Source organism: Haliotis rufescens, unplaced genomic scaffold, assembly GCF_023055435.1.
Source record: "Haliotis rufescens isolate VD_foot unplaced genomic scaffold, xgHalRufe1.0.p SCAF_12, whole genome shotgun sequence".
Lineage (NCBI taxonomy): Eukaryota > Metazoa > Mollusca > Gastropoda > Lepetellida > Haliotidae > Haliotis > Haliotis rufescens.
In genome coordinates, this window is record NW_025963802.1 from 18885676 (window position 1) to 18910689 (window position 25014).

Genomic DNA, 25014 nt, shown 5'->3' on the forward strand with positions numbered 1-25014 from the left:
AGGTCGCAAAAAGTTTTGACAGATCACTGATCATAAGGGGCAGCCAAGGGACACAAACCTGTGCAACACCTTAGAACCACTGAGACACTGACATAGTAGGAGATGCTGGTTGCCCTTAGACCAGATATTTTTTCAAACTTGGTTCAAGAATCCACAAACTCATAAAAATTGAAACGGGAAAATTCTTTACAAAAATGAAAAGCAGTGTTTTTTATCCCACTATCAATATACATTAATCATTAAAAGTACTACAATTAAAGCCTGATGAAAATTTGTCTTAAAGATTTCAAAACACAAATTATTTTGATGAATCACAAGTGGAAATCAACCAAAAAATTAAATGGGATTTTATTTTTTTTAAAAATCGACTTACCAACCTGAACAATTTGGACAAAAATCTGTAAATCCCCCCAAAAGCCTGACCTTACTTTAAAGACAACATCTTGGCATTGTGATCTGACCCAAGACCATGGGCCACTGGCCACCAAACTGATAAATCTCCTTGCTGAAAATATATCCTACACAGTTAGCGTCCCACCTCACATGGTTCTCACCAAAAGTACAATGAAATTCCCCACACATATCCAGACTTCTGTGACTTTCTTTCAGAATGTGTTTTCCACAGGCAGTTATTCATATAACATATCACCATAGGGTATCATTTGTTGATTGTTTTAAACCATAGACGTACCTCTTGTGGCAGCATCGATGCTCTGGGACACCTTCAGATGGACCTGGCCGAGGAAGGCATTCTGTACAAAGTCTGTCACAAACTCCTGCAGGCTGCAACACGACCAGTTACACACTCACACTATGGTGGATTGCAAACAACAATGTAAAAGAATGAAGTGGTGATACAAGGTTTAACAAGCATGAGTAACGCATTATCCCCCACAAATATGACGTGTCCGGTTGTGTGCAAGGCAAGATATATTGTATGGTTTTCAAGAACTGCTCAGGCAAGGAGCACTACCTCCATTTTCAGTCTAAGTCAAAGTTGTTGCCATTTAAACTCGAAAAAAAATTTCTAAAAAAATTTTAAATTATCAAAAGGCACCAGTTCACCACTGGACCTATCTATGTGCTTTGTTTGGTTAAGATATATATCATGTTTTTTCAGTTCTGCCTAGGAAAAGAAACATGACAGATGGAGGGACGGATGGATGGACGGAAGGACGGACAGACAGCACACTATCCTATATCCCCCTTCCACTTCGTGGCGGGGGATATAATAATGTTGCATGCAAGACTATTGCACTGATATAATGACATGCCTGTACATAAAGTCATACCTGAAGGACAATTTCTGTCCAGAGTCAGAATTGGAATCCCAGATACTGTATTCGACGTAATAAGCGCCCAGGGCTCTCTCAAAGTTAGTAATAGCGGGGTCTTATTAGAATATTATTTTGGTGGAAAAAACAGAGTTGAAACATAAATTTCGTGGTTTATGCTGACAGCCTGAAATGTTTATGTACGACAGATATATTTTTCCAGAATTTAATTGCCCATAATTAAGGGTGCATTTAACACACGAGTGCGTATTATACGCGAAATAAATAAGTCTTGTGTACATTGATCAATCAGAAGGGGTGCTAATTGGGATTGTTCACTAGCCAATATGTTAGCAATTATCGCCGTGGGCACTTATTAGAGCGGGGCGCTTATTACGTCGAATACAGTATCATAGGTTGCCATGGTTACCTACCTTGATGGGCTCTCCATCTCCATTGCCTTCTCGATCTCTTGGATAAAGCTGCGAAGAGGCTTGTAGATGGCTGGAACAGAGGATCACAGAGTTAGTATAGTCCCCATGGGCTCTGGTGAAACCCACAATTATAGGTATGGGTCTGACAAACCCAGAACCATCATTAAGACCAATCTGGGAGTCAAACCAATGTCTACAGGATTTTAGACAACCACCCATGCCCCCTGATATTTTATGATTAAAGTGACATAATACTTATTTCTTTGTCAGGATGTATCAGATGTTGCACGGCTGAAATTCTTGTGCACAAAGAATCCAAATTAACAATACATTTCTAAGTTGATCATGGTGTAGTATTGACAAGGGAGGTTACTCTGTTAATACTGCTAAGGGAGTTTTGTATCCAAGAGTAGCCTCCCTTGTATGTCACAATGGCTGCCACACATAGGTAGGTAGTTTAACTCACCTGTCACATTATTGGCTGCAGGTTTACACACAAGCTGATGCTTGCTCAGTCCAGCTAGCAGACCCTGGTCACCAAGGTAACCAGCCTGGATAAGGGGAAATAACCAGAAGTAAAAATCACATGCAACTTCCATGATGGAACAAACAGCTTACAACCCACATTGCCTTAATACATTCAAAAGGGCAGGTATTGTGTCATCATATATGAGAAAGAAGAAGCAAATCACTTCATAGTCAGGAAATTTCTCATTGTTTTATTTACACAGTAAGGCTTTACAGAGCCTCACTGATGATCACATCTGGTGATCACTTCAACACATTACTTGCTCTCACAGTTCTATTTTCACATTATTATGATAAACCAAACCGAAAAACTTGGTATCATGATCCGATAAATGAGGTCACCTCGCAGGAACTACTTTTAATAAGCTCCATGCCTACTTACACAAGAAGTTAAAAATGCCATATGGCAAAAAGATTATTGCGCGCATGTATTTCCTCTCTCGCATATATACAGATTACCTGTGTATTAGGAACAAAAGTTATATCTGAACACATTCAACTAATAATCTTCATGTCCCTCGACGTGTGTGCATGTGCATGTGCATTAGCATGTGCATGTGCATGTGTGTGTGTGTGTGTGTGTGTGTGTGTGTGTGTGTGTGTGTGTGGGTGTGGGTGTGCTCTATGTCTCTATGTTCACTGTTAATACCTTGTCGGGTTACTTTGACAGGTGTTACAGGTGATTGTGAAAGGTGTGTTACAGGTGATTGTTACAGGTGATTGTTACAGGTGATTGTTACAGGTGTGTTACAGGTGTTTGTTTGTTGTTTAACGCCGCACTCAGCAATATTCCAGCTATATGACGGCGGTCAGTAAATAATGAAGCATGGACCAGACAATCCAGTGACTGACATCATGAGCATCGATCCAAGCAGTTGGGATCGATGACATGCATCAACCAAGTCAGTGAGTCTGACCACTTGATCCGATTAGTCGCCTCTAGTGACAAGCATGGGTTGCTGAAGACCTATTCTAACCCGGATCTTCACTGGTCACAGGGGATTGTTACAGGTGTGTTGCAGGTGACGTTACAAGTGATGTTACAGGTGAATGTTACAGGTGTGTTACAGGTTATTGTTACAGGTGCTGTTACAGGTGATCTTTTAGGTGTGTTACAGGTGATGTGCCTAAGGATGCTCTATATCAATGTCCAGCTGGTACTCACTGCATCAAACTGCCGACTGTCCTCGATGTAACTGTTGGTACTGAGGGCATGAAGTGAAGCATCAAACCGGAACAAGCTTATCTGAAACCCAGTTTTATTTTCATAGTTCAAAGACAGTAAGGACATTTATAATATGAACGAACAATTACAACATCTCCTGGCAGCCTGACACAAGGAAAGTCTATCAGAGTGAGTGAGTGAGTATAGTTTTATGCCACTTTTAGCAATATTCCCGCAATATCACGGCGAGGCACACCAGAAATTAGCACATTGTACCCATGTCGGGAATCAAACCCGGGTCTTCGGTATGATGAATGACCGCTTTAACCGCTAGGCTACCCCACCGCCCCTTTTATCTATGAAAAAGCCACACTACTGTAGAATGTTAACACTTTAGTCAAAAAAACAAAGACCAGAAAACAACAAGAGTGCTCTGAGAGCACAAAATCCACCGCATGAATTTTTTTAACGAGTCAAATGAAGCTCCGTAAAACAGGGGCAGTAACTCTGTCAAAATTAGTCAAAACGTAACGGGAATGTGATATGCGTATCATCAACATGTCGAGATCTTGTTTTTAGAGTGTCAGGGATATTCTCTGGAAACTGTAGGAGGAGTTGATTTCACAAGCTTAGTACCCTCTCTCACAATAAGGACAATGGAGCTCCGTAAAACAGGGGCAGTAACTCTGTCAAAATTAGTCGAAACGTAACGGGAATGTGATATGCGTATCATCAACATGTCAACATCTTGTGTGTAGAGTTTCAGGGATATTCTCTGGAAACTGTAGGAGGAGTTGATTTCACAAGCTTAGTACCCTCTCTCACAATAAGGCAAATGAAGCTCCGTAAAACAGGGGCAGTATCTCTGTCAAAATTAGTCCAAATGAAACGGGACTGAGATATGCGTATCATCAACATGTCAACATCTTGTGTGTAGAGTTTCAGGGATATTCTCTGGAAACTATAGGAGGAGTTGATTTCACAAGCTAAGTACCCTCTCTCACAATAAGGCAAATGAAGCTCCGTAAAACAGGGGCAGTAACTCTGTCAAAATTAGTCGAAACGTAACGGGACTGCGATATGTGTATCATCAACATGTCAACATCTTGTGTGTAGAGTTTCAGGGATATTCTCTGGAAACTGTAGGAGGAGTTGATTTCACAAGCTTAGTACCCTCTGTGGGACGGACGGACGGACTGCGCCAAGACATAATCCCCCTTCGGCCATTCTGGCCCGGCGGGGGATAAAAATGAAACTTATAAAAATACAAACTGCCGAGGAGACAAAACTAACCTTCTTGGGCTTGGCTTGTCTCTTCTTGCTGAAGTACTGGCTGATGTCCATGCTGGGCTCATCGAAGCCGCTCGGGGCCTGTTGTCTGTTGGACAGCGAGTTCCGCACGTCCAGATACTGGCTCAGCAACACTTGCAGCTGAATCACAACAGCTGTCATATACACCAATCCATCCTGCATACTTACAAAACCACACCAAGAATATTGAATTTCATACTCTTTGTCATATAAAAAAGAAAAGAGTTTCGCCACCTAAAAGGTGAGCGCTTCCACCAAAGGTGTCAACAGTCAATTAAAAACAGCAGTCAGTTCAGCTTCTGACCAACATGTGGGATCCAAACAGGCACTTGCCGTCTACAGTCAACTCAGTTTGATTAATGTGAAGACTATATCCAATATAATTCAAGTATATATACCGGGGTACTACTCAAAACAAGTTAAAGAACACCCACAGTTGGAAGGCTGTTTTTTAAACCCTCCAGCCAGGACAGATAAACTATAGTCATATGAAAAAAATCAGGTGTTCCTTAACATTTTTTTAAAAGTATATGTATCTCACTCACAGCATGACAGGTTTAAAATTCTTAATGACGGAAGCCCAAGGTGATACAGAAATCAGGGAACTGAAACCCATGACCAGAGTGGTGACCTGGGATTAAAGCCAATTCAAGTATTCCAGTTAATCTTTTACCACTTGGGTGAAACCTACAAGGTGTTGTGCTGATAAGCTGACAAACATAGAACCATAATCAGTTAACTCTTGGATGCAAAACTATGGTCAGCAGAATCAGGAGGTTCCAAGTCTGTCAATCGTGTGAGTGACATCACAGTGATGGCTTGTGGTATTTACAATGTTAACTTTTAGTAATGCAGACATAGACTGGGTTGAAAACTTACAAGTGTTCCTAAGACTCGGACTTTCGAAAAAGTCTCTATTTTGTCTCATAGAATTGAAAATGCTCTTATCTGGATGGTCATTGCTTTTGAATCAAAGCCTAGGAATCAAGAACATATCACCATAGCCAAAAGGACACCTACCACAGCTTGTATTTCTGACCAGACATCCTTCATGTCGTACATCAGGTCAGATCTCATCGGCATCCCCGACGCCTGGAACAGACAGCATTCATGGTGTCTTATAACATTAAAATTATCAAGCAGTTAAAATCTCACTCCAGCCGTTGTTCACAGAGAATGAAAGCAAAATTTTCTAGTCTTTATCGTTCACAGAAATGTTCCATAAAACTATTTTCCTAAAAAACTGATGTTACGCAGTAGTATGTTTGTTCCAACAAATTAAGATCTTTCAGTTTAAACACTTGACAAATGTTGCACATCATTAGGGATGCATGCCTATGTTCCTCACCATTACTGCATACAATACAATCAACTTGAAACTGTTATTCACTTACAGAATTTCCATTCCAAGAGCAGGGTACTAAATATGACAGTGTTGAGATATTAGTATTAGGCCCCAAAAGTGATGCGGTTCCGATTATCCAACTACCCAAAAATAAATGCCAACCCAAACTTGCTTTCAGTGGGAGTCACTCTTCATGACAGGAGGACAAGGATGAAAATAAACACCATCATAAATCACTCCTAACTTTACAGTAGTTCTCGAACACATAAAACAGAAGGAAAGAAAGAAATACCCTCTTTTGAAATTAATCGGAACCACAGCACTATTTTAATGAGGTCTCATTTATCAATAAACCAAGAGAATAGGAATAAACAACAGAGCATCTGCATGACATGTACACAGTTTGAAGGTTTCATTACGATAACTTATATCACTGGATCTGTAGCAGGCGTTAATAGGCTAGGTTCAGTACACAGATGGTAAATGTAGATATATGTCATTATGCAGGGTTCACAAGAAGAGATAGCAACTGGTATAAATGGACATTTACTTCAAACTTGAGAAAAAGTCTTGAGGGAGGGCCAGTGTGTGACCACACCCTCAAATACTGCACCCCACCCACAGAATGGGTTCCTGGGCAGAATAAGTCCTCTACACCCCAAGTTTGTATCCCTGTGGGGATTCCTGGGCAGAATAAGTCTTCTACACCCCAAGTTTGTATCCCTGTGGGGATTCCTGGGCAGAATAAGTCCTCTACACCCCAAGCTTGTCTCCCTGTGGGGATTCCTGGGCAGAATAAGTCCCCTACACCCCAAGTTTGTATCCCTGTGGGGATTCCTGGGCAGAATAAGTCCCCTACACCCCAAGTTTGTCTCCCTGTGGGGATTCCTTGGCAGAATAAGTCCCCTACACCCCAAGTTTGTATCCCTGTGGGGATTCCTGGGCAGTATAAGTCCTCTACACCCCAAGTTTGTCTCCCTGTGGGGATTCCTGGGCAGAATAAGTCCCCTACACCCCAAGTTTGTATCCCTGTGGGGATTCCTGGGCAGTATAAGTCCTCTACACCCCAAGTTTGTATCCCTGTGGGGATTCCTGGGCAGAATAAGTCCTCTACACCCCAAGTTTGTATCCCTGTGGGCAGAATAAGTCCCCTACACCCCAAGTTTGTATCCCTGTGGGGATTCCTGGGCAGTATAAGTCCTCTACACCCCAAGTTTGTATCCCTGTGGGGATTCCTGGGCAGAATAAGTCCCCTTCACCCCAAGTTTGTATCCCTGTGGGGATTCCTGGGCAGAATAAGTCTTCTACACCCCAAGTTTGTATCCCTGTGGGGATTCCTGGGCAGTATAAGTCCTCTACACCCCAAGCTTGTCTCCCTGAGGGGATTCCTGGGCAGTATAAGTCCCATATACCCCAAGTTTGTCTCCCTGTGGGGATTCCTGGGCAGAATAAGTCCTCTACACCCCAAGTTTGTCTCCCTGTGGGGATTCCTGGGCAGAATAAGTCCCCTATACCCCAAGCTTGTCTCCCTGTGGGGATTCCTGGGCAGTATAAGTCTTCTACACCCCAAGCTTGTCTCCCTGTGGGGATTCCTGGGCAGTATAAGTCCTCTACACCCCAAGTTTGTATCCCTGTGGGGATTCCTGGGCAGTATAAGTCCTCTACACCCCAAGTTTGTATCCCTGTGGGCAGAATAAGTCCCCTACACCCCAAGTTTGTATCCCTGTGGGGATTCCTGGGCAGTATAAGTCCTCTACACCCCAAGTTTGTATCCCTGTGGGGATTCCTGGGCAGAATAAGTCCCCTTCACCCCAAGTTTGTATCCCTGTGGGGATTCCTGGGCAGAATAAGTCCCCTACACCCCAAGTTTGTATCCCTGTGGGGATTCCTGGGCAGTATAAGTCCTCTACACCCCAAGCTTGTCTCCCTGAGGGGATTCCTGGGCAGTATAAGTCCCATATACCCCAAGTTTGTCTCCCTGTGGGGATTCCTGGGCAGAATAAGTCCTCTACACCCCAAGTTTGTCTCCCTGTGGGGATTCCTGGGCAGAATAAGTCCCCTATACCCCAAGCTTGTCTCCCTGTGGGGATTCCTGGGCAGTATAAGTCTTCTACACCCCAAGCTTGTCTCCCTGTGGGGATTCCTTTGCAGTAAAGGTCTCCTACTTCCATGCTTGTCTACCCATGGAGATTCTGGGGTAGAACTAATCCCCACTACCCAATGTTTGTCACCATGTGGGGATTCCTGGGCAGAATAAGTCCTCTACCCGCCAAGCTTGTCTCCCTGTGGGGTTCCTTTGCAGAAAAGGTCACCTACATCCAGGCTTGTCTACCCGTGGAGATTCTGGGGTAGAACTCATCCCCACTACCCAATGTTTGTCACCATGTGGGGACCCTGGGACAAAATCCACTACCCAAAGGTGGGCATGAGAACCAACTCAACTGGCAATCAGCTGGCCAGAGTGAGATGTGATCTGCTCTCCATGTTACACCAAACATTCACTTGCCTGGCCGAGTCTCAAATACTTAAAGGTCACTGTGCTGAACAACATTCAAATATCACCTCACATACACCCCATCAGGTATCCTAGAAATAGTGAAGATACTACAGCATCTTACTGTTACCCCAAGCTGATGCAGTGTTCATCTAAGACCTGTATAAAATGAACTCTTCTGCTACTGCTGAATCTCACCCACGTGCCTCTTAACATAAAAAATACTTCACAAAAGTTAAGCATCACTTGATGATCTCTGGTGTTGACAGAGTGACTAATAGTAACATGAAAGAATCATGACAGATTAACTATAGTAATATGAAAGAATCAAGTGGTCCTTAAATTCTTTTGAGTAGTATATATCAACAGGAGTCAATTAAAGTTTACTACTAGGCAAGTGATATCTCCCATGGAAGCCAGTTTTGGATGATAATACAAAGTGTCTCATGCCCCACCAGTACCCAGCACAAGATATAAGTAAAACATACTGATAGAAGTAAACGTTTATTTTAAAAAACCATAGCCTCATGGCAAAAGAGAGAAACAGGTCCATCCCTGCACATGCTGTCTTTTTCAAATGAAGAAATCAACATCCCAGATAGGTCAATAGCTCCTCGGTACCTCTTTCTTTTCATTAGAGTTGATTGATAAGGATCCGGGGGTTACTAAGTGTGACCTGGTTAAGTGTGTGTCATCTCCCCAACAGAAGCTCATCATGCTCATGTTGTCAACCACTGGTTTCTTCCAACCAGATTCAATTACAGGCATCATTGACAAAGCTGGACTATTCTGACTGTCATGAAACACTGCATTCAATCACTCAGGATTATCAACACCAGAGATTAAAGGAGAGATTTCTCCCTAAAATGAAAAAGCTCTTTAAACTCAACACAAGCTCTCCCCTGTAATAAAATGGTCTTGTCATGCAGCACAATTTTCAGTAAACCTTACAGATTGTTGGATGATCACTCATCTTGGCTCAGTTTGCTTTACAACACAACATTCACCTAAAGAATGACTCCTGTAAAGATTCAGGTTAGAATTGGTATTCAGCAATCTATACTGAACTTAAGAGGCAACTAACTGGATGGGGTGGTCAGGCTCGCTGACATGGATGATTGCATAGATCGATGCTCATGAGATGTCAATCACTGGATTGTCTGGTCCAGACTCTATTATTTACAGACCACTGTCACATAGCTATAATAATGCGGATTGTGGCATTTAACGACAAAGAAAACAAATACTAGGGACTAAATGCATGGAATATTTGGGACATTAAAAGAAACAAAAAGTATGGACCCTATATTCACACTGCTCCAGTACTACTCCAAGCTGCATGAAGCCAAACTAACGAGCTTCACTAGTACTAAATGCCACTAAAACAAGACCATGGTAACCATGGTAACAGGGCATATCTATTGACGTATCAACAGAACACATTCAACATGCAGAATCAACGGTTACCTTGACTACAATACAAATAAAAACATGAGAAATAAACAATGATAAATGTCAACAGAGCAAAGGAAGAACATAATCAAAATGTACAACAGACAGAGAGGTCAAACCATGCAGTGTGGAAACATGGCGGACAGACACAACAGAAGCCATCGTCAATGTTTCACAGCTTGTACACACTACGGACCTCCATCACCCATGAATACATACAGCCGCTAGTCGTTATGTTGACAACCAATCAAAGGCCTACCACTGCATATGTGCTCACGGTCGTTGAGGAATGCCACTTATGAATACATATGAACGCTGTGTGCAGTAGGTTGCTATGGTAACCAATGTGAGTGAGTGAGTTTGGTTTAACGCTGCTTTGAACAGTATTCCAGTCATATCACGGCGAGTCAGCTTAATGTGGGAGGAAAGCCCAAAGTGATGCAGATCTCAGACGTTATCCACTTTGGTGAAACCCACAAGCACGGGTATGTTGATGACAAACCTAGAAACATAATCGGGGCGAAATGGTATTCGAACCCACAATCATAGGTTTCTGGCATGCCCAAGGGACACATCTCTGCACCCCAAATTTCGGCACCTTAGACAACTGGGCCACTCGTGCCCACTGTTAAATAATGTATCAATTAAATGCCTATCACTGCATAGTAACATTATGTATTCACGGTGGTGGAGGAATCTCATCCATGAATACATATGAACGCTGTGCGGTGTAGGAGTGGCGTGTGTCTATTCAAGGTATTGGAGGACAGAGTTGGGCTTAACACCGCTTTGATCAGTATTCCAGTTATATCACATTGTGTCAGCTTAAAGTTGGAGGATAGCCCATAGTAATGCAAGTCTCAGACATTTACCACTTTGGTGAAACCCACAAGCACGGGTATGGTGCTGACAAACCTAGAAATATCGTCAGGCAAAGATTTAAACCCACGATCGTAGGTTCTCAGGCCAAAGGGACACAACTCTGCACAGAGTGCCCCCGTGCTCCCGTCTATTGAAAGTAAAATGAATACGAACGTTTAGAACTCATGGAAGGTAACACGCATCCTAATCTCTATGCCAAGCATACTATTGCCTGGTATTAATGCAATGAGTAGAGCAGACAGCCACAGGGCTGTGTCACATGCTTCCCATGTTGTCAAGTGAGAAACATTGCTGTTTGTGTGGGCAAGCAGAGACCTTAATGGCCTGATCAATCTCTGCTACCCTCCCACTTGACCCTGGCCTTTGCTCAAAATGTGACGACACTGCAATCAAGACTACACTGGATTGCGGCTGTATGTATCTATTGGTGATGCAGGAAGCGAGTGTATACAAACCTGTGAAACTATGACGATGACAGAAGACAGGCATCAAGACAACTACGTCCATGTGAACTACACATAAAACTACTGGATGCTCATAGTACCTCCGACTGAGATTCTCCAGATTGCTTGAAACAAAAGTTGACATTCCCCACATTTAATCAACATTCACTCAGTCATTTGGCTTCTTTTACCATATTTTACAGACATGCCAACCAAAACCTAAAAAACTTGTTATGTACTGTTCAAAAGAAGTTAAGGACCACCCGATTCTTTCATATTACTGTAGCTAATTTATCATGGCATGAGTGAGTGAGTGAGTATGGTTTTACCATGCTTTTAGCAATATTCCAGCAATATCACGGCGGGGGACACCAGAAATGGGCTTCACATATTGTACCCATGTCAGGAATCGAACCTATCATGGCATGACATATTAAGTATAGTAATATGAAAGAATAGGGTGGTCCTCAACTTCTTTTGAATAGTATATATGTATTGAATATAAAATTTAAAAAATAAATTTAAAAAAATATTCACATTGAGCATTTTGAGTCTGTTAACAAATGTGAAATAGTAGATGGCATTTGAAAAGGGACTTGTCATCCAAATAAACAAATTTTCTTTAATTACATGTTTCTCCTCCTACGGAGCAGACTTTTAACATATTTAAGAGATCATGGAAAGAAATATATACTGCTCAAAAGAAGTCAAAGAACACCAATTCTTTTACATTACCATAGTTGACGACACATGACACATTAACAATAGCAATATGAAAGGTGTTCTTTAACTTCTTTTGAGTAGTATATTATAGCTATTTAACTTTCAGTTGTACCACTTGACACTACAGTTATAAAAAAACAAATCTACAAGCCAAGTCTTTGTACATTCAAAACAAAATGTATTTTACAAGTCTTTTTCAACATTGCAAGTGAATTCCTAGAAAGCATATATTGTGACATATTGATCAACAAGATCAACCAATTTGATTTCATTAATATCATGCTTTATGTAACAGCAAACAATTAAAATATGTGATAATGTGAATGTGAAAAACATGCAGTAAATTGTCATGTGTTTCCAAGGTAACCTGTGTCTCAAAATGTCATGTCAGCATACCTTGACAGTGGTACCTACAAAAACTGGCAATGCGTTTAGAGTGGAATAAAATAATCATACTGTCTTTTATTCCATGCTGTGCAGAACCATTGCATTCCACTCCAGCACAAACTTAGTGTTAAGGATATAAACATCTGACAGACCCAAACGACACAAACTCTGATGATTTAATAAGCAAAACAGCCGGGGTAAATCATAAATAGAGATTCAAACATATTAAGATGAAAACTTTCGATGGAAGGCATTTAGGTCAAATAACATCAAATACAGATGAAAGTGGGGTTTCAAATGATTATCTTCACAATATGAAGTTTGTGATATGTACCGGTATGAATGAACACTACATTTACATATGACTCATCTTATGGGGACTATTCGGTGGGATTTGACTCCTGTAAATGAGTCTTATTTGATAACTAGGTGATAAAGCAGCTGTGTTATGAAATTTAAGGTGGTCTCACTGTGGATTTGATACCTCTTGTTCTAGTGGAACCAACCACTTTAGCAATTTTAACGGATCAAAATGGAGGCTATCAATGGATTCATATGCATGTTTTTGGTGAACAGGTTTATTTTAGAGGTATCAAATTGAACCAATCAGAATCAAGCATTCTTCAATGTCATGGAATGCATGGGGACACCGTCTGACTTTGAATCTTGCCAGAATATTGCCAAGATATTGCCAGAATTCTGCAGAATATTGCAGAAAAGAGTCAACTGAATATAACACCAATAAAAGCATGTGTCATATTAACCACATAATTTCCATATTGGACTTTACAAATGCCTACAAGAGTGTGTGATTGAGCTGTGATATGAGCATGGTGAAGGTCTGGAAGGGGAGAAAACTCACCATACTATGGTGGACATTCTTGAGGACGAGTTCGTGCATCTGGGCCACGCTGCGGAACTGCTGGAAGATGGTCTCCAACAGGTCCAGAAGGTACCGCGGCTGATTCTGACTTGCCAGGCTGTCCCCTCCACTGAACAAACATGGCCTCAGATTGTAATTACTTGAATTAAAAATATTCTCTAAGCATGTTGGGTCTATGGTCACAATAAACTTGTTTTATTCTACTTACGGTAAATTGATCTCTAAACATCAAAAATAAGGAAAAAGTGAACAAAAGTGGATTGTTGACATAAAACAATCCATTTTTGTGTTTCAGATGCCTGTTTGGAGATCATGCAGAAGATACATGAACATCTGTTTGCAAATAGATAATATCATCATGACTGGTAATCTAACTATGGATTTACTGTCTCTGGCAAGATCATGCATGCTTCTCTTGCAGGTCTGTGAAGTAAACTGCATTTTAGGAATCCTGTTTACAGCTGATACAGATTAAACACGAAAATATTTGCAAGTAGATAATATCACATAAACATCACATTTGATTTTCAAAAGGAATGGGGTGGTGGGGTGGGGGAATTGTCCGGACCTCCTGGACCCCCTCTGGACCCCCGATGAGCATGTTGCACCTACCTCTCCAGCACCTGCTGTGAGGCCTTCGCCACCAGAGTCAGCAGCCCCGGTTGAATCCTCATCTTGATGCCCTGAAACCATGGAAGCATGGAATCTCCTCACTTTTTGACAGCATGGAAGTATTTAAAGAAACTATTATGTGTTTCTTTTTCAGTAATTCATAAAAAAAGACATTTTTCTGTACATGCTGTAAATAACAACAGTCTTGGAAATGATATTCATCACTATTGATAACATTGGATTCCAATCTACAGCCATTGGAACATGGCATCCAAGGGACACAACTCTAGACATAGATAGTATGGACTGTCTGCAAGGACAAAAGAGACAAAAAACAAGAGTCATCAGAAGAACTGATGCCAAAGGCACCACTTCAGCCCATGCTTAATTCATGTACCAAGTGTGGATGAAACATCTTTCATAGTTTTCAAGTTAGGCTCCAGAAACCACTAGGGACTGACAGATGGACAAGATGATGACTATATCCCCACACATTATATGCAGGAGGGGATAAAAAAAATCATATTTAATGACTGATTAGGCCATCTATGTATACCTGAGTAAGGCTGTTGAATACACTGCAGACATCAGCAGATTGGTCTCCTGTCAAAGACAGATATCTCAGTATATGTCCTTACCTCCACAGCTTCGGGGAGTTTCTTGAGAACTGCCAGAGACTCTATGAGGATGGAGATGAACCTCGGCAGGTTTTCCTCAGGGCTGGAGCTGAGATCTTCCTTCACTTCATGCAGGAGACGGCCATCTTCCGATACAAAGTCCCCATCTCCTGTACATTAACAGTTCAAGTACAGGTGTGGTCTTTGAATAAATTGATTGGTTTTAGTTTTAGTCTTACACATACAGTTACCAACATTCCAGTCTTAGACAAACAGTGACCAATAGTCCAGTTTCAGACAAACAGTGATGAATAGTCCAGTTTTAGACAAACAGTGACGAATAGTCCAGTTTCAGACAAACAGTGACCAATAGTCAAGTTTTAGACAAACAGTGACCAATATGTCAGTTTTAGACAAACAGTGACGAATAGTCCAGTTTCAGACAAACAGTGACCAATAGTCTAGTTTTAGACAAACAGTGACAAATAGGCCAGTTTCAGACAAACAGTGACCATTAGTCTAGTTTTAGACAAACAGTGACCAATAGTCTAGTTTTAGACAAACAGTGACCAATAGCTCAGTTTTAGACAAACAGTGACCAATAGTCCAGTTTTAGACAAACAGTGACCAATAGTCCAGTTTTAGACAAACAGTGACCAATAGTCCAGTTTTAGACAAACAGTGACCAATAGTCCAGTTTTAGACAAACCATGACCAATAGTCCAGTTTCAGAGGAACAGTGATGAATAGTCCAGTTTCAGACAAACAGTGATGAATAGTCCAGTTTTAGACAAACCATGACCAATAGTCCAGTTTCAGAGGAACAGTGATGAATAGTTCAGTTTCAGACAAACAGTGACCAATAGTCAAGTTTTAGACAAACAGTGACCAATATGTCAGTTTTAGACAAACAGTGACGAATAGTCCAGTTTCAGACAAACAGTGACCAATAGTCTAGTTTTAGACAAACAGTGACAAATAGGCCAGTTTCAGACAAACAGTGACCATTAGTCTAGTTTTAGACAAACAGTGACCAATAGTCTAGTTTTAGACAAACAGTGACCAATAGCTCAGTTTTAGACAAACAGTGACCAATAGTCCAGTTTTAGACAAACAGTGACCAATAGTCCAGTTTTAGACAAACAGTGACCAATAGTCCAGTTTTAGACAAACAGTGACCAATAGTCCAGTTTTAGACAAACCATGACCAATAGTCCAGTTTCAGAGGAACAGTGATGAATAGTCCAGTTTCAGACAAACAGTGATGAATAGTCCAGTTTTAGACAAACCATGACCAATAGTCCAGTTTCAGAGGAACAGTGATGAATAGTTCAGTTTCAGACAAACAGTGACCAATAGTCCAGTTTTAGACAAACAGTGACCAATAGTCCAGTTTTAGACAAACAGTGACCAATAGTCCAGTTTTAGAACCTCATAATCTAATTCTACTCTCAATTTCTTTGAAGTGTACTGTTTCCAATTGGAGTCAAAATTATCTGGCTTTCAAATAATTCTAAAAATTAACAATACTAAAACTCTAACATCTCTTATGGGGGCAGTCGGGTAGTCTAATGGTTAAAGCTTTGGCTCAACATGCTGAAGGCCCAGGTTTGAATCTCCACGTGGGTACAATGCATGAAGCTCATTGCTGGAGTCCCCCATCTTGCTGGAATATTGATTTAAGCGGCGAAAAACCGTATCACTCACTCACTATCATCTCTCATGGCCTGAACAATTTTCAAATTTCAAGTCAACAGTTTTCAAGTACAAATTATGTAAAATGTCACAGTCTGAGATGTACAGTAGTTTCAAATATAAAAAGAAATTGAGTTGTGACACAGTATTTTGACTTTCACTACTAGTTAGGAGGGTAATCAATCTGCGAAACAATTGATCCACATTGTCCTTACATGTATTATTAATTTTCAGATGACAAATCCTTATAACCTTGCCTTTGATTACAGAACATTGACTGTGACTGAGTTCTACTACATACGTGAACACGACTTGAGGAACAGTAAATCTTTCTGTCCTCGCCTCCAGGAACCACGCCGTCCCAGGCTTCTAGCAACAGCGGACTTCTCGTATATCTGCCTGTTCAGTTCCTCTATCAACACCTCGTGTAGGCGCTGAACAAAACACATGCCATGAAGATATAGTGTTTTCAAATCAACATTTATGAAGAAATGGTGTCTTCAAGAACAAGTTTTGGGGTCTTTAGATCACAGGAATCAACTGATATTTTCATTATTTCAATACGACTTGTCACTTATTTAAACTTTACCAACAAAATGAAAATTTGCATGATTTAGAAAAATGCGACATCCAATAGTTTTAAAAAAGTACATTTTATGAACAGGGGTGTTAAGTTTGATATTTCCCAGATATTCTAAAAAATTTCACGTCGATCATCTGTCACCTTTCTCCCAATACCAATTGTCATATCTCTTCCCCGTTTGGATACAATCGTTCGAGGAATGCATTTATGTACATTGCCCAGCTACATATATAATGAACTACTCACTCGACACTTCCTTATCAAAAATAACGTCGTCCAATTTATGTGTACAAATCTCAAGAAAGGATGTCAGGATAGAACGATGTTCTATCGTGAAATAAACCAGACTTCACTCTTCATGGTTCATTGCAATTTATTGCGTAGCTATAAAATATTCACAAATATGGACTTACTGTATAAAATGAGAGATATGGGGACAGTGTCACATGGCCGGGACTCCACATAACTTCTACTCATATTTTACACAAGGACACAGTGTACCTGGAGCTCTATAGTGTCACATGGCCGGGACTCCACATAACTTCTACTCATATTTTACACAAGGACACAGTGTACCTGGAGCTCTATAGTGTCTCACCTCCTTCCTGGCTGTCAGCTCCGATCTCAAGTCCCGTAATGCCTCCACCGTTGACAGGCTGGTGTCCAACTTGGCCACTGACAAACAAAGCAATACAGTGAAAATGCTCAAGCGGGGCTATTTTAATAACTACATGCTTCTTGATCGCTTTTTATTTCTGGAGGTTGATAACTGACTAAACCCCAAAAAGACAAATAAAAAATGTCATATACTTGGGTGATTGTCTTTCTATGATGTAATGAAAAAAAACAACACTTAAGTAATTAATAACTTTAAGATAACGGGTCAAGAGCAATGTTCATCATAACAAATTATGACCACTGTAAACACCTTATCAGAAGGAGAAACCTTCTCTCACTGAATTTTATAGATCGACAATCCCAAAATAAAACAAATGAATAAAATAGGCCTATGCACATGATGTACATGTGAATAAAATATTTAATTGTGATATGACATAACTATTACCATGATTAGATATATATGCTATTAAATTATATTATGAGTGGGTTGGGTTTTATGCCTCTTCAAACAGAATTTCAGTCATTTCAGGGTATATCACAGGTCACAGACGTTCATCACTTCGGTGAAACCCACGAACACAGGTATGGTGCAGACAAACCCAGAAACATAATCGGGGTGAACTGAGATTCAAACCCACTATCATAGGTTTTTTGCATGCCCAAGGGACATAACTCCACACAGCGAATTGCGGCACGACAGACGGCTGGGGCACCGAAAGCCCAAAGTTACACAGGAGTTTACAATCTTGTTGAAACCCAGGAATTGTTCTGGCAAACCAATGATCATAATTAGTATGAATCTTGAACATTCTGCAAAACAACTGTGGGGCCTTTGTCACCTGTTTGTTATTAACAATCAACTCCTATGATAGAAAACTGTTTCTACCTGACTGAACAATGAGGTCCGTGGCATGCAGGTAATGCTTCCCCGACAGGTAGTTGTCCATCTTATCTGGAACCTCCTTCATCTGTTCACTAAAATATCAAGTAAATATTTCTGTCAGCATTTGTTCCGTAATACTTTTATTGACAAGCATGAAATACTCATATCCCCCGCCAAATATGATGACATGGCCAGTTGTTTGCAAGGCAAGAAATATTGTATGTTTTTCAAGATCTGCTCCAGAATGAGCACTAACGGCATTTTCAGTATAAGTCAATGTTGTTGCCATGGAAACTTAAAAAACATTTTTTTTAAAAACCCAAACTATCAAATGGCCCCAGTTCACCACCAATAGACCTCTCCATGTGCTAAGTTTGGTTAAGATATCTCTCATGGTTTTTTAGTTCTTCTTCGGAAACAAAACCTGATGGATGGACAGCACCCATTCCTATATCCCCCTTCCACTTCATGTGGAGGATTTGTCAGATCTTCATGCAGAGAAGTATCATATTGAGCAAAAGATCCGATTTTAATGAGATTGGTTGATGAGATGGCTGTCATCTGCTTCAATTTGCAATTCAAATATATAAACTAAATTCAAGAAATTTCTTCATGTCAATGAGGACTGCCATTATTGTATTTTTATTTGTCCTTAGCACAATTTAGTTGTCTTTGGCTAGCAGACTAGCGTGAATTTTCGAAGGCTGCAAACTGCAGGATCTTGGGACCACTTGGCCATCACAGTTCATACCCTGAATATTTTTAACAAAGTGTATTGTTACCATGGTTACACAACATATATACTTACATCTGGTCAAGCATGGCAAGTACAGCTTTGTGTTCGACACCATCTCGCCACAGTTTCCGCAACTCATCCCGCTTGAAGTGGAGCAGAGTTTTACAGGAGTTGAGGTCATCTTTAATCTTATGGATCTTCTCTCGAGATTCTGGAAAGTTGAATTAGATGTCATGTCACTGTAGCTTGGGCATTACAAAGTAATTCTGGGTATGAACTTTTCCACTGTCATTGTTTCCATTAATGAATTTCAAGAATATCATCGGAGTATCAATTTTCCATTCATCTTTTGATTACCATATTCGACGTAATAAGCGACCACGGCGAGATTTGTTGATAGATTGGCTAGTGAACAATCCCAATTAGCACCCCTTCTGACCCCTATTCGCATATAATACGCACCGCTTCCTTCCCCTATTCGCGTATAATACGCATTGGTGTGTTATATGCACCCTTTATTATTGGCAATTAAATTCTGGAAACATATATCTGTTGTATATAAACATTTCAGGCTGTCAGCATAAACAACGAAATTTATCTTTCAACTCTGTTTTTTCACCAAAATAATATTCTAATAAGAGCCCCCTATTTCTAATTTTGAGAGCGCCCTGGGCGCTTATTACGTTGAATACGGTAATGCTTCCATAGCCAGTAAGCACTAATCAGGAGCAGAAAATTGAAAGTTGTGATGGGCAGACTAGACAAATGAAATTATTACATGTGAGACTCTTTATTTTGTTGAGTGTATAATTTGAGTGAGGTGTTTTATATCCCCATCAGCAATATTCCAGGTTTACCAAGGCAGACTGTAAATAATCATGTCTGTAACTAGGATACTAGTGATTGCTTCTTTGTGAATATCAAACAAAGATCCATGCCATCGGGTCGCGATGACACGCAGTTGGCCAAAACACAGAGCCTAATCACCTGATCCACCTTAATTCACTTCACACATGACTACCCCATGGGGACTCTGGGTAAGAACTGGTCCCCAGTAACCAATGCGGGATGGCCGGGTAGCCTAGTGGTTAAAGGGTTCGCTCGTCATGCCGAAGATCCAGGTTCAATTCCCGACATGGTAAGAATGTGTGAAGCCCATTACTGGTGTCCCCAGCCGTGATACTGCTGGAATATTGCTAAAAGCGGTGTAAAACCATACCAACGGCAACGGTACAATGGCACATTGTTCACATTATCAATCACTGGATTGAAGAAAAAAAACAAATACTAGGGACTAAACGGATGGAATACTTACGACATAAAGTATTAATAAAATTCAGACATATCATGTATCAAATAGCCTACAAATAATCAAGACTGGTGATCTAGTGGTTGATAGCATTAACAAGCAGCTAAACATTATAACCACCCCATTCTCATTTTAGTCAGCTCTTAACACAAAGACGACTACTATTCACTTGAATTCCCAATGGGATTATTCATACATAAACGTACCATTGATGCTTTTGGTCATAGCACTGAAAGCTGTCATGACCTTGATGATGTCATCATAATGATCTGAAAACAAAATGTGTAATGATGTAACCACAGAATTATATCTTTAACATGTTTAGGACAAGATGACATGCATAAGACTGTTATTAAGACATGTTTTGTATATCTTTGGATATGATCTAACAGATGAATATTTAATTTGCCTGAACAAAACATATTAATCATGTTAATGATACAAACAGCTGAACCGCTGCGGGGGATGATATTGTTTCGTTTCTTTGTTGTTTAAGGCCGCACTCAGCAATATTCCATCTATATGACGGTGGTCTGTAAATAATCGAGTCTGGACCAGACAATCCAGTGATTGATGTCATGAGCATTGATCCACGCAATTAGGATACGATGACATGCAGCAACCAAGTCAGCGAATCTGACCACCCGATCCTGTAAGTCGCCTCTTACAAGCATAGTCGGCTTAACGGCAAGCATGGGTTGCTGAAGGCCTTTTCTGCCCCGGATCTTCATGGGTCGGGGATGATATGATTGATGAGGATGTCAAGATGATTACCAATGCATAACACATCTATTTGGTAGAGATTCCTATCCCATTACCATGTCAGCATCTTAACTATCATCATACTTCCATCATGGCCCTTATGCTGTAGGTAGGGGAATGACTCATTAGACAACGGAATAAGAATATAAGCAAAGATAATGTGTAATAAAGAATCAACATCCACATTTAATCATACAATAATATGTGCATAAACAGAACTAACTAATACATATCATTCAGATTAGGAGCTCATAAAAGACTATCTGTTATATTTGTTAAACTTACTTGTCACATGTTCAGAAAGTCTCTTGTCACTTTCTCGATAGGCTTTCTCAATTCGCGTTTTCTCCTTCTCTCTTTGTTCGAAGTCCGCGCTGTAGGCATAACATGAAGGAAACTAAATGTCTCCACTCAACATCCAACTGACTTTTAATATGATTCCATGAGTAATACACAATACAGATCTGGAATAAAACAGTGTGTCCTATTTTCATCTGTAAGGCAAGTGTGGCCAGGTGGCTTTAATAAATGCATAAATTTCAAATTTCTTTCATCATGTTCATGTAACGTATATATATTCTACATGACATAAAACTTGCACTGAACTAAACACTACTTTATTAAGTGTCAGGGTTTAAACCTACAAATGTTATTTATAAAAAATATATGATGCACTATATCATACTCTTCATATAACATGCATAAATCAAATGATATCGGGGAATGTCTCCCAGTAGATCTGGATAACAATTTTACATACCTTGATGATAAAGTCCTGACAATGGACATCAAAAAGCCAGACTGAAATATAAACATCCATTTGACCAGCTTTAAGATATCCTGATGTTATGACACATTTGTGAAATACTAGTATTCAATACATTCATCATTTTTCCAGCTTGCAAGTGCGTGTTACTTCGTGATAAGCAAATATTGAATGTTTGCATATGCTTTACACTATGTTATACACATACAATTATTCCTAATTGCAATTTCTGGCGAAATCATCAAACTCGACTTAGGATCATCTGTGAATTTAATTCAAAACACCAATAAAAGAAAGACGGCCCAACCTTATTAGAAGGAGGCGTCCTGTCATCCGCCATCTTGCTTCCGTGTAATATTTCCCTAATGGCTAATAACAGACGGGCTGCTATAAAGTACTACTTGCTCTCACAAATGTACAACTAATAATAGTATTATTCATAACAAGGGTACAACGTACTTTCAAATAACCCACTTGTACGACTAGTAGTTCTAATTTAAGATTCACATAACTACACAAAATATTTCCATAGCAATGGCGATGTCATTATAAGCTATAGCGTATGGATACATGTGTTTATATATATATATATATATATAGCGTTGGATCATGCAACCGGTATAAATTACCCATTTCAAACCCAGAAGAAAATTAATTATTAAAAACTGAAAGTGTTATTACAATATAAGACATCAAATAAGCAAATAACTCTTTTGAGTTAACTTATTATCATGCATGCATTACCACACCCCAACACGTACACACCCATGGATGCAGTCACCCAATACCCAATTTTGATAAGAATTGTTTTAAAGAAATAACATGAACAAGCGCGTAGACCTTACACAGCAGGGGGGGGGGGGGGGGGTTGTTGGTTTGCGGGATGCACTTATATATGTTAGCTGAATGTAAATTTTGCGTGTGTTTGCTAAAAAGTATTTGCATGCATAAATGTTAGATGTCACGAAATGATTCAGTTGTATATGGTCTTTTTTATTACGTAAACATATGATTAGTGTACCCCCTGTCCTTGGATCCCCGTATGGTGAACGGGATCCTCGCAGGACGTCGACCTGATGACCAAAACTAATTGAAGCCGACCCCCTATTAGTCCAGAAGGGGATTAGTATAAAATTATTCTGGAGCCGTTCTGCGAATGAACCATGGTGAATAGGGCTGGGACGGGTAACTCGGGTCGGGTGGGTCCTGAGTATAGAACTCGGGTATACCCACTGGACTACCCGGACACGTGGTTAGTCACGTGATATATTGTTTAATGACAGAAAAAATGCAGACATTCCTTTGACTTGTATATGTTTGAGTAAAGACGAAGCTTCAGTCAACTTCAGTGTACGCATGATCTGATCGTTTGATACATGTATCTTAATAGTTTTTGCCAGTGCTGCGGTAAAACAATTCCGAATCAGACATTTTGTTCCCAACGCTTGAGACCTTCAGTGGGTACCCGGGTGGGGCGAGTAATAGCTAGAATTCAAGATGGATGACCGTTTTATACAGTTGACAAATTTGGAGTGGCATGAAATTCACACTCAGCCACTCTAAAATCCGAATTTCTCACCTGCCAAAAGGGAAATGTCTTTACGGAACATTTCGGAAATAACGCTTTGGTGAAAATAGCCCAGTTGGATGGAATATCGCCTAACGATTGTGTTTTAGCCATTAAAGCATATATGATAAAGGGAGGGAACCGGAAAGACAAAAGCACCGGCGCCATCAGTTAACCTGCGTGATCTGGTACAGACAAACCAAACAGAAGACGTTTTGATAAAGGAATATGAGACCATGATCTTGAAATGCTTCATCATAATGTGCATTAAGCTGTGTGGTGTCATCTATGGGAATATAAAGCTCGATTTACAGTTCCAGTAATTAAAACACTGGACTCGACGAGAGAGGAGGGAGTATTTGTTTTAGCATCCAACTGGCACCGTATTGCATAACGGGAGAAAGATATAAAAACGTTGAGAATGTGCTTTCCTTGCAGTAATACCATACAGAGTAAGCACAGATAGGACACATTCTGCAGGGGATGTCGACAGCGACAGAAGTCATTGAGTAAGGAAACAGTTGATATCGAAAGAATATGTAGCATTTTTTTAGCGACACATGCATCGTATAGAGATTACGATTAAACGATTGGAGGACAGTTAATGTGTATAGCGTATATATACAGTATATATATACATATACCCTCTCTCTCTCTCTCACACATACACTAACCACGTGCTGTAATGGTCGATTATAATATAATATTAAAAACCTAACTCGCTCATTCAATTACTGTCCAGCGCATCAGTTGAATGCTGCTATGATGCTCGTAAGGTTTTAGGCTTGTGTTGTGTAATATGATGCTGTTTTATGTGATAATGCGTTAAAGACTGCCAATTCGATGGGTTTTGCATAAGGTCACACCGAGACACCATTGGCATGAAGTGATGAATATAACCAGTTACTGACAGATTATGTGACATCATTTTAATCTTACTCAAGGGTATCCGACTGTGTAATAAACATGATCATAATAATCATGGGCACATCATTCATATCAAGAACACGTATACGTAACAGTAAGATATAAAATATGCATTTAAACCGTAAACACTATCTTGTGGCTCGTGTGTTGACTCCTTGCGTACAGTGTTTGTGCCCGTGTCATCCTTCATCATGCCAAACACATATGTGTTGGTATTATACTACTCCAGTGACGTATTCTTATTTCAAATAATGATTGACAAGTTTGTTGACAAATGATACTGAAAGCATTTTGTTGACAAATAATACTGAAAGCAGTATGGTGACAAATAATACTGATAGCATTTTGTTGACAAATAATACTGAATGCAGTTTGTTGACAAGTAATACTGAAAGCAGTTTGTTGACAAATAATACTGAAAGCAGTTTGTTGACAAATAATACTGAAGGCAGTATGTTGACAAATAATACTGAAAGCAGTATGTTGACAAATAATACTGAAAGAAGTATGTTGACAAATAATACTGAAAGCAGTATGTTGACAAATAATACTGAAAGCAGTATGTTGACAAAAAATACTGAAAGCAGAATGTTGACAAATAATACTGAAAGCAGT

The 25014-nt window shown here is 40.0% G+C and overlaps 1 protein-coding gene across 4 annotated transcripts in view; it reads right to left on the reverse strand.

Annotated features, from left to right (window-relative positions):
- The window catches only part of LOC124145657 (exocyst complex component 4-like), a 38115-nt gene extending 15837 nt beyond the window's left edge, over nucleotides 1–22278 (reverse strand). For 3 of the 4 annotated variants that reach the window (XM_048393429.1, XM_048393428.1, XM_048393426.1), the window contains exons 1-18: nucleotides 22213–22278; nucleotides 21900–21940; nucleotides 21425–21513; nucleotides 20584–20646; nucleotides 19141–19279; nucleotides 18336–18424; nucleotides 17427–17503; nucleotides 16547–16679; nucleotides 14572–14720; nucleotides 13934–14004; nucleotides 13301–13430; nucleotides 11430–11453; nucleotides 5733–5804; nucleotides 4695–4832; nucleotides 3402–3482; nucleotides 2175–2259; nucleotides 1709–1778; nucleotides 692–783 (exon numbers count right to left, since the gene is read on the reverse strand). In XM_048393429.1, the coding sequence (XP_048249386.1) occupies nucleotides 692–783; nucleotides 1709–1778; nucleotides 2175–2259; nucleotides 3402–3482; nucleotides 4695–4832; nucleotides 5733–5804; nucleotides 11430–11453; nucleotides 13301–13430; nucleotides 13934–14004; nucleotides 14572–14720; nucleotides 16547–16679; nucleotides 17427–17503; nucleotides 18336–18424; nucleotides 19141–19279; nucleotides 20584–20646; nucleotides 21425–21513; nucleotides 21900–21940; nucleotides 22213–22245 (1576 nt within the window). In that variant the 5' untranslated portion in view covers nucleotides 22246–22278. The remainder of the gene's footprint in view (nucleotides 1–691; nucleotides 784–1708; nucleotides 1779–2174; nucleotides 2260–3401; nucleotides 3483–4694; nucleotides 4833–5732; nucleotides 5805–11429; nucleotides 11454–13300; nucleotides 13431–13933; nucleotides 14005–14571; nucleotides 14721–16546; nucleotides 16680–17426; nucleotides 17504–18335; nucleotides 18425–19140; nucleotides 19280–20583; nucleotides 20647–21424; nucleotides 21514–21899; nucleotides 21941–22212) is intronic. The other variant, XM_048393427.1, reaches the window with a different exon arrangement.
- Nucleotides 22279–25014: the final 2736 nt, after the last annotated feature.